The 13295-nt window shown below is 34.4% G+C and overlaps 1 protein-coding gene and 1 non-coding gene across 2 annotated transcripts; both read right to left on the minus strand.

Annotated features, from left to right (window-relative positions):
- Positions 1 to 3191: 3191 nt before the first annotated feature.
- Positions 3192 to 3264, minus strand: TRNAR-ACG. Its single transcript has one exon. It is a non-coding gene; the product is annotated as a tRNA-Arg (tRNA).
- Positions 3265 to 8152: 4888 nt separating this feature from the next.
- Positions 8153 to 12570, minus strand: LOC114192419 (BTB/POZ domain-containing protein At1g03010-like). The gene is made up of 4 exons (XM_028082134.1): positions 12190 to 12570; positions 10558 to 10624; positions 9069 to 10271; positions 8153 to 8924 (listed from the first exon to the last, which is right to left on the minus strand). Exons 1-4 carry the CDS (start codon positions 12279 to 12281, stop codon positions 8397 to 8399), a joined length of 1890 nt encoding a protein of 629 aa, XP_027937935.1. The 5' UTR covers positions 12282 to 12570; the 3' UTR covers positions 8153 to 8396.
- Positions 12571 to 13295: the final 725 nt, after the last annotated feature.

The following is a 13295-nucleotide window of genomic DNA, read 5'->3' on the forward strand; positions in this document are numbered from 1 at the left end:
TAGAGGTTCATCTTCTTCATCAGAAGTCTCATTATCTCTCACAGTCGGTGGTGTATCTATTTCCAAGCTTCTAGACTCCTTCTCCGAGTTGTTCCACTTCCACTCGCTCTCTTCATCAACTTGAACATCTCGGCTCATAATCACCTTCTTTGTTATTGGGTTGAACAACCTATACGCCTTGGTATTTTCATCGTACCTAATAAACACATATTTCTTGCTCTGATCTTCAAGTTTGGTCCTTTGTTGAGCTGGAACATGCCCATAAACAATGCTACCAAACACTTTAAGGTGAGACACACTTGACTTTCTTCCACTCCAGACTTCTTGTGGTGTCTTCTCATTCAGCATAGCATGTGGACATCTATTTTGCACATGGATGACACATTGCATTGCTTCCGCCAATAACTCCTTAGGCACGTTCTTGCTTTTCAACATAGTTCGAACCATGTCAAGAATGGTTTGATTTTTCCTCTTAGCTACTCCATTATGTTGGAGTGAGTATGGTATTATTAGAAATCTCCTTATTCCTTGCTCCTCACAATACTTCATAAGCTCGGATGAGATGAACTCGCCTCCTCGGTCAGACCTAACAGATTTGATAGGCATGTCGGTCTCCTTTTCAACCATTGCTTTGAACCTTTTAAATACTTAGAACACCTCGAATTTCTCCTTCAAAAAATATACCCATGTTTTTCTTGAAAAATCATCTATGAAAGAAATGAAATACCTTTTCCTACTGAAAGATTCAGGGATAATTGGTCCACAAATGTCTGTGTGAATTCATTTGCTCGGTACTCGACAGTCCTCAGAAATAAGGTCCTTGGATGCTTCCCGAGCACGCACTCTTCACAAAATTTCTTTTCAAACTCCACATTCGAGAGTCCTCGCACCATCTCCTTTTCACCAACTCAGCCAGCCCACCAAAATGTAAGTGGCCAAACCGGAAGTGCCACATCATATCTTCATCCTTCATGTCGAGTTTTAAGCACCTCACTTGGACTATTTTCAAGTCCAGCTTGTACATCCTGTTCTTCTTCATCTCTACTTGGACAATCAATCGATCCGACTTGTCTTTTAAGTATAGTACTCGGTCTTTCATCAGAACCGAGTAGCCTTTCTCCATCAACTGGCCCATGCTCAATATGTTGCTCTTGAGATCGGGTACATAATACACATCTCTGATTTCTCCAACTCAGTTGTTCTTCTATAGGTACCAGATTGTACCCCAGCCTTTTAATGCCACCTTTGATGCATCTCCAAATGAAACATGTCCAACCTCAACTTTGGTGAGCTTCTTAAAAAGATTCTCGTCCCCACACATGTGGTTGCTTGCTCATGTATCAAGGTACCAAACTGAGTTGTCAGAATAGCTTGGACTTAGCTCGACACCTGATCTCTTAGACATCATTAATACTTCTTCTTCCTCAGCATCCTCAGAAAGGACGTTCGTTTCCTTCTTGCTTTCAGATCGACAATCATTCGCGAATTGTCCAACCTTCCCACAATTGTAACATTTAACTCCTTAGTAGTAGTGTTTGGCAAAATGACCGTACTTACCACATTTGAAGCACTCAACTCCTGAGTTGTTTGACTGACCTCCTCGACCTCTACCACCACGACCTCCACCTTGTCCTCGGCCAGTTTTGTTGGTCGACTTGTTCTTGACCTCTTTCATATCCTCCTCTGCCTTTACCACCTCGACCTCTAGTGTTATGAGTATAAGGAACCTGAGTCTCCCTAATGATTGCCTTTGCTTTGAGTGCTTGATCAAGGGACTCCTTTTTCTTCTTCCTTCTTCGTTGCTCATGCGCTTCAAGCGGCCCAACAAGCTCTTCCATCGAGAGTGTTGTCAAGTCTTTGGATTCCTCTATTGCGCAAACTATATTCTCGAAGTCGTCGGTTAACGACTTCAAGATTTTCTCCACCACTCGACAAGCGAGCAGCGTCTCTCCATTTCTATCAAGTCGATTCACTACGGTCTCAACTCGGGAGACATACTCGGCAACCCCTTCAGCTTCCTTCATCCTAATCCTTTCAAGCTCGCCTCTGAGAGTTTGATGTCGAACTTGCTTCACACGGTTATCCCCTTTGTATGTCTTCTCCAGAATATCCCATGCTTCTTTTGAAGACATAACATTTGCTATCTTCTCAAAGCCATACTCATCAACAGCTCGGTACAACACGTACAGAGCCGTTTTGTCCTTTGTCCGTGTTGCTTTTAATGTAGCAAGTTGGGCTATCGTCATTTCTCCAACGTCCTCTGGTTCTTGGTGCCCATTTTCAACCACCTCCCATACTTCTTGGGAACCAATGAGAGCCTTCATCTGCAGGCTCCAGTTATCATAGCTGACGCCTTTTGATAACTTCGACAAGGGCATTCTGTTAGCTAAGTTGATCATCTCGATTAAACTCTCTAACTCACTCAACCACTTAGGCTCTCAAGCTCTGATGCCAATTTGTTGACAAACAAGTCTCTCTGGATAAATACTCTCTATATTCAGATTTGTTGTATTTTGAAATGAAACACTACATGGTCTTTTTATAGGCCTTTGGACATGACCCTTCAACTACATTTATTAAATATAACCACTACCTAACTCACAATTAATGAACTCTATTGCATGCTTAATCAATGCTAGACTCATTCTCAACCTTTTGCAATCTCATAGACAATTAATATAACATATTCCAACTACCCACATTTAAGTTTACCCAACAAGAAGAACCACCTTATTAAATCAAAGCCATACATAAAACACACATATATGAGGTAAAGATTAAAAGCTAATGAGTGGTATTACATAGGTTGAGTACTTCACAATATAGAAATAATACTACATTGAATGAATAAGAATGTCAAAAATTGGTGCGACGGTTGAAATAGATTGATTGGCTTAAAATGAGTGTATGACTTACAAATATATTAGAATGCATGCTGCAATTAGTTCTACACATGGTCCAGCACTTGATAACATAACCAAACACATGCCATTGGAGATTGGGAGAGGGAAGCATATAAAAATAAAATTCAGACTAAAGATACCCAAGTGGCAAGAATGAATCTTTAAACACAGGAGGTAGTGGATGAACTTCAACTTTCTCTTCATTACCACGCCATCTCTGTGGTATGCTCCCAACCCTAGATCAATCCTATAAATTGAATCTACAAAAATCAATGGTGTTTTTAAAAACGACTCCACTGGGGATCGAACCCAGAATCTCTGGTTCCGTAGACCAGCGCCTTATCCATTGGGCCATGGAGTCATTTGATATTGGTTTTGAATATTTTGATATACATTTACATATCTTTTGATAAATTATTGTAAAATTAAACTCCGATTGCACAAAATTGATAAAATATATTTCTTTCGATCAAAATATAACTCCATCGGTAATTTTAACACTCCATATTTTTTTTTTCATTCACATAAAAGTAACATTTATTTTTACTTATTTAATTTTAATTTTGTCAATAAAAAAGGTCAACATGTCGTGTTACAAGAATAAAAGTTATTTTATAATTCTATTATTTTAATAATTTTCTTCGTGAACTTCAGCAAACATTAATGTAATGATAATCAAATATCAATTTAATTTAAATTATTTTTTAAAATTTCATTCTTAAAATGAAATTAATTTAAAACAGATATGAGATTAAGAAATGAACTATTTGTTTGGATGTCATGGCTTCTTCAAGATCTATGGTAAGTTTGTTTTGATGGCTTATGTCCAATTCCCCATAGGAAATTATGCTATATAATAAGACTTTGACTAAATTATATTTTAATCCTTTATTTTTTTATATTCAACTTCAATTTTTATTTTTTTATGCGACTTAGAAATTTCATCCAACAAAAAAATAATTTATTAATAAATAAAATCTATTGGTAATAATTAAAATATGTTGATAAATCAAAATTACAATGATTTATTAACAATCAAAAATTTATTAGAAAAATATTCATAAAAAACTCATTGGTAATTATTAACAATGAAACTCCATCAATAATTACTAACAAAATCTATTAATTACCGGTAATATACGTAAATATTATTGATGTTATTGATAAATTTTGATTATTGGTAATTATTATCAATAAATATTGTGATTGGTCTTCTTTTTTTTTTCTTTTTTTTTTCTTCATCTTCTTCTTCCTCTCCTCTTTTGTTATCATTGACATTGTTGTTACCCCGCTTGTTGTCATTGCTGCAACCATATTTTGTGGTCTCCTCCTTCATTGTTGTCGTCATTATTGTCACCATCGCTTTTGTGATCACCATTGTCTCCTTTCCATTCTCCTCCTCATTCTCCTTCTTATCCTCCTCATTTTCTCTTTCACTTCTTCTCACTCATCTCCAATTAATTTACAACAAATATTTTGTCAAAGATGACGAAAAAATTAACATCCATTTTATTAACAGATTCTCCGACGAATTTTCAAAATAATCAGTTATCATCATATTTACAAATAGATTTTAGAAAAATTCATTATTAACGAATTTAAAAAAAATCAATTATTAATTTTTTTATCATGATATGATTAAAGTTCAAAGCAAAAACTTTTATGTCTATTTTACTAACAAAATTTATTAACAAAAATATTTATTGATAATAAATTTTATAAATTACCAATGAATATTTTTGTAACAATACAAGTTCTAATTTGCAATGGATCCATTATTCATAATATTTACACCAGTAATTAAAATTATAAAATTCATTGATAAAGTGTGTTGATAAATTTTATCCCACTGATTAATTTTATCTGTTAATAAAATCCATGGGCAAATTCCGTTTATCAACAAATATTTTTGTCATAAAAATTGATTAATAATTTAGCATTTTTTTTTTCTTGTAACAATCGCTTTAAAAACACTGATATCAATAAATTTCACATAGTAACAACTGAAAATGACATAAAGCAAGCCTCACATGTCGGGTATTTTTATACTTTGTATAATTAACAACAGAATTTAATTTACTAACATATTTATTGTTGATAAATATTTATACTGGTAATTAAAATTATAGAATTCATTGATAAAGTCTGTTAATAATTTTTTTTTCTACTGATAAATTTTAGTTGTTGATAAAATCTGTTAATAAATTCTGTGTATCAAAAACAAATGTAAGTAAAAATTTATCAATAATTTAACATTTGTCTTGTAACGATCATTTTAAAAACGGTGATATCAATAAATTTCACATAATAACAACTAAAAATAACATAAAACAATCCTCACATATATGGGTATTTTATACTTTGTATAATTAAATGTTTTAACTATACAAAAATATCTAAATCATATAAAAGTTAAAAATCTTTTTCGTGAAAAATGTTAGGAGTTATGTTATCTTCATACGATTCCATCAATCTAAAAATCGATTGATAGGCTTTGTTATCTTACATTTTCTAATTCGATGAATATTTTGATTGGGAGGATAAAATATTTTAATGTTTAGAATTTACGAAACGGAATCCTTTAAATCCACGTTTGCTTCAATTCAATAAGGGGTTTGGTATGTCTGTCCCACCATCATGTACAAAAATTGTTTCATTTTTATCAAGAATGAAAGCGAAAGAATTAGGTCACCCTTCAAAGGCTTTTGATAATTGAAACCAAGGAATAAAAAACGTGATGTAATTAAAACAACTTGTTGCATTATAATATCTTCCTACAGCTGAATCCAGTGTATATAAAGTTAAAATAATGTGTCGGTGGAGTTTATAATAAGAATTTTCAAAATCATGTTGCTCACTTGCTCTACACTCTTAAAAAGGTTTCACACTTTGCGCATGCACGCCTTCATTTATAAGTAGGTATTATGTTTGTTGTGACGTGTATTTGTGAAGATGAGTAGAGATCATAATAGGTGGCAGATTTAGTAAAAAATAAATAAATACAAATACTATTTGATTATAAGATAAAAAAATAGAGTCAATCTGAGTTATTGGAGTTGGCTTATCATGTGTTGAGTTAAAAGTAAGTCAATTCAACTCAGTTATTTTTTAATAAATCAGAAATTTTGTAACTTGATTTAATTTATCATAAGTTGGTAGTTAGATATTTGACTTAAAGATATTTTTTTTGTCCAATTTCTTTTACATATTTATTTTAGTGAAATCAAAGTACATTGACTCAATTTATTCTTTTTATAGTAATACAATTATAGTATTATCTTATTTCACCAAATATTATTACAAAAATAGTAACTAAAAATTAAAGTGTCAAGTTAACCCGGTAATTTGGCAAACAAATATATTAAATATCTTAATTATTCAAACACTTTTTTTAACAACATTTTAGTCCTTTAAAAATATCAAATTGTCGAACAACATAACTAGAAGTATTAAATAATTATTACAAAAATTATGAAAAAATAGTAAAAAATAATAAAGAGTTGTTGTTGGTGAGTTATGGGTCAACATATTTTCAATCGATTAGAACCCGTTTAATCTACAAGTTAAGTCAGGTTTAATTTAATCTACATTTGAAAAATTAAACATTTTCAACCTAATCTGACTTGAATTTTTAATAGGTTAGACTACCTTATGAGTTTCAACTTATTTTGACATCTCTATCTCTAAATAAACAACTTAGAAATGGGAATGAGTAACATATTTATAATAAAATCAAAGAGTTCTACACTTTTAATTTCTCCTAAAAATGAGGAGGTTTCATCTCCTTCCCCTCGCTTTCCATCAAATAGGAAAATAATATAAGTTCAAATTTGTGAGCTAAGTCAATTCATCACAAGTTTAACTTGAGTTAAGTTAGATTAAAACAGAACTTTGATTTTTTTAAATGTGAATTAAATTAAACTTGACTCACTTAATATAAGGGTTAAATAAGTTTGAGGCGAGTTGACTAACTTACTAACAATAACCTTTATATTTTGTTATTGTTTTTATTTTCTTTTTTTTATTATATTTGTTTAGTGCTTCTAATGTCTAGGTTGACAATTTTATCTTCTTAAAAATTAAAACGTTGTTCAATAATAATTAAACATTTTGGATGTTTGATTGATTTGTTTGTATTATGTTATGGTAACACTTTAATTTTTACTTATTATTTTTATTATAATATTTGATGAAATAAATGAACATCATCGTATTACTATAAATAAGTTAGTCGAGTCAATTTATTTTGCTAATACATAAAATAAGTTGAAAGAGTAAAATATACTTAAGGAAATCAATCCATCAACCATGGTGGATCGAACTAGGTTACAAAATTTTTGATTCTCCAAAAAACAAATCGAATTGAGTTTCCTAAATCCTCCTTACTTCTTGTTTCTTGTCACTCGTCTATTATCGTTTGATTTCCGTAGAATTATCAGACTGTCAAGACACTTGCAAAAGATATTCTAACATTTGCAAAAGATACTCCAAGGCAATGTTGAGTTTTATATGATCTAATAAGTGCAGATAATAAAAACACCAACCACCTTATACCTACATCTTAATTTATAGTGTCCTTGATGTACTTTTACTTTTTATAGACCTAATTGTGGGTCAATGAAACCATAATCTTGCTTATGGGGATAATTCATGAATTATGTCCTTAATGCTGCTGTCTTGTTGACTTGTCGATAATTATGTTGGGTGCCGATAATGTCTTCGGTTGGGCGGGCACATGTGTTTGCATCCTCATGTCAACATTGTGACGGATTACTTGATAGCGCTCGGCTGGAGTGTTCAGACGGTTGGTTATGGTGGTGATTGGTGTGATGTACCAACACTAACGTACTTCGTCTAAGAATCAAAGCTCAAATTCCCTGTGTGTAAGATATTTTGACTGTTATAGTACACATTAATCTTTTATTGTTTGTACAACACACCAATTTTTTGTTTGTACCGGTTAAATATTCGCATTGACTAAAAACTAAAAAGTTGAACTAAGATATATAAAAAAAACTAATGTACTTCTTTCATTAATTATTGAATCCGAATTACCTCCGTTGCTCCCTTCCAAGGTTTGCCACAAAAACGATTACTCTACTGAATTGTTTTTAATACTCGAAACGTATTATTCATTGGTGTGTTACTAAAGAAGTAGTGTCTGGTTAACTCTTAAGCGTGTTTGCTTGCAGCAGAAACATTCTGAATGACGAAAGAGAAAGGAAATTGCAGCAGTTCAGGATATGGTGTTTGAGAACACAACCCAAAAGTCTGATGTCTTTGAACTATTCTCTGCTCCCCAGATGCTTACTCTATGGATATTACACTTATCAGTATCGTAAAAAATTTCCAACCAGAGGATAGTAGTTTAATTCAGCATCATCCCACCCTCAAACCAAGGAGAAAAAATACTATCCACTAGAAAATAAGTAGTGACAATCAAGCCATGCATCTTCTTGCGTACTATACATGAATATATGTACATATTTTTAGTCACGAAACTGAGTGACGCCTTCTCTTGGGGAAAGGGAAGCGACTCTCAGAGCCATTTGGCTTGATACTGTTGATCCGAAATAGAGCATTGAGCTTGCTTAGTTTTTTGGTGAGTGATTTGAATAGCTTGTTGGCAGGGTGAGACCTCACTAGCTCCTGCTTCATGTTAACGTGGTCTTTCTCCAAGTCAGTGAGCCTCATTCTCATTCTTGCAACTTCTAGCTTCAGCTCTCGGTTCTCCCTTCTCACTGATGCATAGTTGTCTCTTGGGGAAATGGCTCCGCTTCCGGCACCACTTCCTGAACGTTGAGGGAATTGACCGTTCATTCCTCCAAAGAAAAATTGGCTGTGCCCTCCGTTCATGGCATTGCGAAGTCTTATTTGCTCAAAGTATAGAACCTGCACTGCCATCTGCACCGGTAGCCTTTCATTTTGCGCTGCATGGCTGCACGCTTCTTGAGACAGTTTCTGACAATCAATGGTTTTGCACAGCCGGTATCTCTCTGAATCCTTTATGTTTGGATGAACCTATATCATAACAACAACAGTTCAGTTCTGTGAGTTTAAAACAGTTTTACATTATTTGTAACAGTTTGTAATTGAACAGTAATGTAAAATGTAAAAGTATAATTTGCAATGGAACGGTAGTTTAAGGGAGAAGCAAATTTTCACCTTAAGGAAGATATCAACAGCTCTATAGAGTCCATCACTCACAATACGTGCGTGATCTGGAAGTAGTTCAGCAAGGGAAATGAACTTTGATGGCAACAAGTTTGGGTCTAGTGCGACTTCAGCGAGATAGTTGTCCATCAATTTGGATACCTTCAGAATTGAGCTTTGTTTTGGAGATCCGGGGCTGTCATAGTCATAAACCATTTCACTTTCATCTCTCAAGTGATTATTATTATTATCCTCTTCGTCCTCCTCATCCAAGTTAAGAAAATTGGAAAAGATTCTCAAAATTGAATCCGTGTCATAAATGGTGCCATGGGTATTTTGATGTGAATTTGTTGGGATTAGGATGTCTTCGAGAATTGCCTGGTCAAGTTGTAGACCAATTCTTCTCTCCAAGTCCGATCTGCAAGATGTGGATGCTGATGCAGCAATTGCAGCTTTCAACAAGCTTGAGAGAAATGCCATCGGAACCGGGCTTTTCCTTGATTGGGTTGGTAGTAAGCCAGAAATGGCTTCAACAATGACTCTTTGTTTCTTCTGCAATTCTAAGTCGGGAAAACATCCTTTCACTGCATGGTGGTCCCTAACAATCCCTTGAAGAGAATTATGTGCATAGTTTATCAAAATTTTGCTGATCATGTCTTGTTTTAGTCCCTTTGACTTCACTGCGGATAAAACTCTTTGGAAGAAATCAAGACTAAGAACATTGAGAGATTTCCCCCACCATTCTGAGGGTGTTTCGGGTTCCATGTTTGTGATGGTTTTAGAAGGGAAATTGTGGTCCAGCTTTTGTAAACCAGTGGTGAGCTGTTCTTTACATGCATTATTTGCAATTGCATTGATTAGTCTGCTGACAAGACTAATCTCTTCTGAAGTGGGGACAAGAGTTTCACAACGGTGAAGAACAGATATTGTGTTTGATATATTTGGTAGCACCGTTTCCTTTAGGTATGCTTCGGCTCGTGTCTCCAGGTTTTTCTCTGAGAACTCTTCTGTCATTTCTAGAAAATGAGCAACACATTTTAGCATGGCAACATTGGAGAGGGTGAACTCAACATTGATTCCATAGCAGAATTTGGCAGCCAGCTCAAACGCCTCTGCACCACCTGGCACGTTTGGGAGACTTATCCGTGAAACTTTTGAATCTTTTGCTTCTAATAGCATTTTCCGAATCCTTCCACTCCTAGAAACAAGAGGAAACTGTAGAAAAAAAAAAAAAAATCAAACAGCTTAGAATTTGCTGTATAATAATCCCCCTCCCTTTCTTGCTATTAATGTCTACTCTACTGTACTATGGTTGAACTTGAAATTCTGTTCAGAGGGGTTACTGGTGCAGAAAAAGAAAAGCATTTATATTCATACACATGGTTGATATATTCTGCACAGGAAAATGTCATTTATGTACAAATAAATACCCGTGAGAGTGAAAGATCACTAAGCAGAATATCAAATAACCTGTGAGAAAGGCAACCTATAGTTTGTTTACCTTGTGAAGTGCAAAGGTTGAAGTTCCTACTTCAATGGTGAGATCACTGGAGACATCAGATATGGGCCTGTAATTTACAAACCTGGCTGAATTATTGCATGGCGTAGACATGGAAATTTGAATGTAAAGCAACAACTGCTGCTGCTAAGCATATTACTACCAAAATGAAATTATGAGAGAACTAGAAAGAGTGTTTTGGTGCAGCATGTATATGCAATCAAATGTAGAAGATGGAATTGAATTGTACACCACACACCCGAAGACAATGTAATCTTCCAAGATCAAGTAAGTAGGTGTGAATGGCCCCCAACTCAATAAATACAGAATGAGTGGGACTACTTTAGCAGTACCTCAGACAATACGATTACACGACCTTTAAGTCCAATTCAATATTGCACGATTGTTTATGTTGTGGAACCCATCATTCCAAATCATTGACCAGTGACCACCACATGTAAGAAAGGAAAACCATTTAAGCCACACATGCAATGTCCTGTTAATGTCTAAGCCTATTATGGTGTCCAAACTTGAAAGTTACAATATTAGACATGTGTAAATAATCTAATAACGGGTGACTCCATACACCTAAAAATAATTTCAAAAGTTAGCTCTTAAATGGGAACTATGTTCATGTCATATTACTTTCCCATAGTCGGTGAGGCCTTATTATTACAGCAGTTCCGTACTCATTCAAAACTCTTCCGATCCAAACATATCCATAGGAGCTAAAGATAACAAAAGCAGAAGAATAATTGACAGACAAACATGAATTGGCATTTTCATTGTAGACAGATCAAGATTGGACATTCACCACGGAGCACCATACTGTTGTTTGCTTAATACAGGACTATACATCAAAGTCAAGGTTACACGTAACACCTTTTTCTACCTATCACAGTGCCTAAATTATACCATCGATGCTAAGGGTGTTTCTACCATAAAAATGCACAGGTTGTGGTGAGTAAGGACCGTGTCAGATCAGAAGTTGTGAGAAACTGGATTTTGAATGAATACAAAAGAGACGCGCACACACACGAGCAATACGACACGACAAAATGAAAGCTTCCCAGATGATGCTCCTATGCAGAAACTGAACTTTCACAATCCTATAGGAAAAGGACAGTTAGACCCACCAAAATGAAAGCGCTGAGAAATAAAATAAACCTTGGAGTGTCGTGAACATCAGGAGCCATTTGCGCTTCAAGTGTGGACAGTGCAATACCATGTCATGAATCATTAATCCCAAAAGCTTAAACTGATAGCTAACCCACATGAATGGTTTTATATTTTTCTAACGTGGAGCTCTTGATTCCAATTATGTGATCAAGATCTAATTATAGATATTTGAAAACGACTATACGATGGAAAAGAAAAGGATTTGTTTTTATGTTTCGGGTGGGTCGTTAGATCAATTTCTGGAAGTGAATGTCTGCCATTCTGCCCATTCAAATCCTCATCACATTCATTATCTTTGCCTCAGCAAAGGAAAAATCACCCATAATAATTATGGGTCTAATACTACTTTCAAAAATTTTCCTTTTCTTGTAGGCTAATTTAGCAGCAAATATTATTGAGAAACAAAACTAAATTATACCCAAAATAATAAAGAAAAGAAGATGGAGAATATTTTACCATTCAGTGGCATGCCTTATGCTCGAACTGGGACGAAAGGTCCTCTTCCCAGAGATGCTAGGCTTTAATTCTCCAATAGTGACAACTCCCATTTCAACAAAAACCTGGCAATTATGATCCCACTGTACCCCACTAAGAATTGTCACTATGAGTGAAGTGACTGTGATATGCTAGCATTCTATTCCATGCCAGTTAACTAAAACAAAGCCACTACAAAACTGTGTGCACCATTCTCTTGGGAGATTCTTCTGGAGAACTCAAGTCAGATGAGATGAACTCATACAGTGCTAAGGGATGAAGGTGATTTTGAAACGTACTTTATGACTGTTTATAATGAATATAATCTAAAGTCAAGGAAAACGTAGGTGTGCTTGCACTTTTCGGTGAAAGGTATTGAGCAAGTGGAGTTTTCTTTTATTTTACACGGTTTTTGACTTAAGAAATTGCAGGAATCCGGATGTGTTGCACTGCTTTTGGGAGTTGTAATTATGGCTAGCCAAAGCTACACACATAAATTTAGCATAAATTAACCCCTATTATGTGTAAAGACCACAAAAGTGGAAATTAAAATGATGACTTGGATAACATGATACTATGAGAACCGTGCTATGTTGGATATCATTAGTTCACATACGTACGTGTTATGTCATTGACTAAAGTAATGGATATTTTACCTGATGCAAATGACCAATTCCATTGCTTTAAAGTGTTTTTGTTTTGTAAGTCCTGCAACTGTTTTTTTTTTTTTCTTCTTGCATACCTAAACTATGACTATTGAAGTTGAGTGCATTGTCTAAGTCATAAAAGAAGAACAAATGAGCCTGTGTTGTTGTGTCATCTCAGGAACCAAATTATCAGAATTTGCTATCCCAGTGTCTTTTCAATTAACAAATGACACTCGAAAAAAATAAAACTAACAACCGGAAAGAATGTTACATCTTAACCATGCGTAATTTTTAACTGGAGAACAGGAAAAGGACATGGATTAAGAGACAGGTGAATGTAATAACTCCAATAGTGTGGGTATTATATGAATATTTGGCATTAGATCATGATACAGACTCAATGTGACAACTGTTGGAACAATCATGGTCTTAGATTGCATC

The sequence above is a fragment of the Vigna unguiculata genome, chromosome 7, assembly GCF_004118075.2.
Source record: "Vigna unguiculata cultivar IT97K-499-35 chromosome 7, ASM411807v1, whole genome shotgun sequence".
Taxonomy (NCBI): domain Eukaryota; kingdom Viridiplantae; phylum Streptophyta; class Magnoliopsida; order Fabales; family Fabaceae; genus Vigna; species Vigna unguiculata.

Excerpts from the sequence above, each read along its gene's own strand:
- LOC114192419 (XM_028082134.1), bottom strand. The coding sequence starts at position 12,281 with ATGGGAGTTGTCACTATTGGAGAATTAAAGCCTAGCATCTCTGGGAAG. Across the intron at positions 10,272-10,557 it reads CAACCTTTGCACTTCACAAG|TTTCCTCTTGTTTCTAGGAG; the intron begins GTAAACAAACTA and ends TTTTTTCTACAG. Across the intron at positions 8,925-9,068 it reads CTGTTGATATCTTCCTTAAG|GTTCATCCAAACATAAAGGA; the intron begins GTGAAAATTTGC and ends GTTATGATATAG.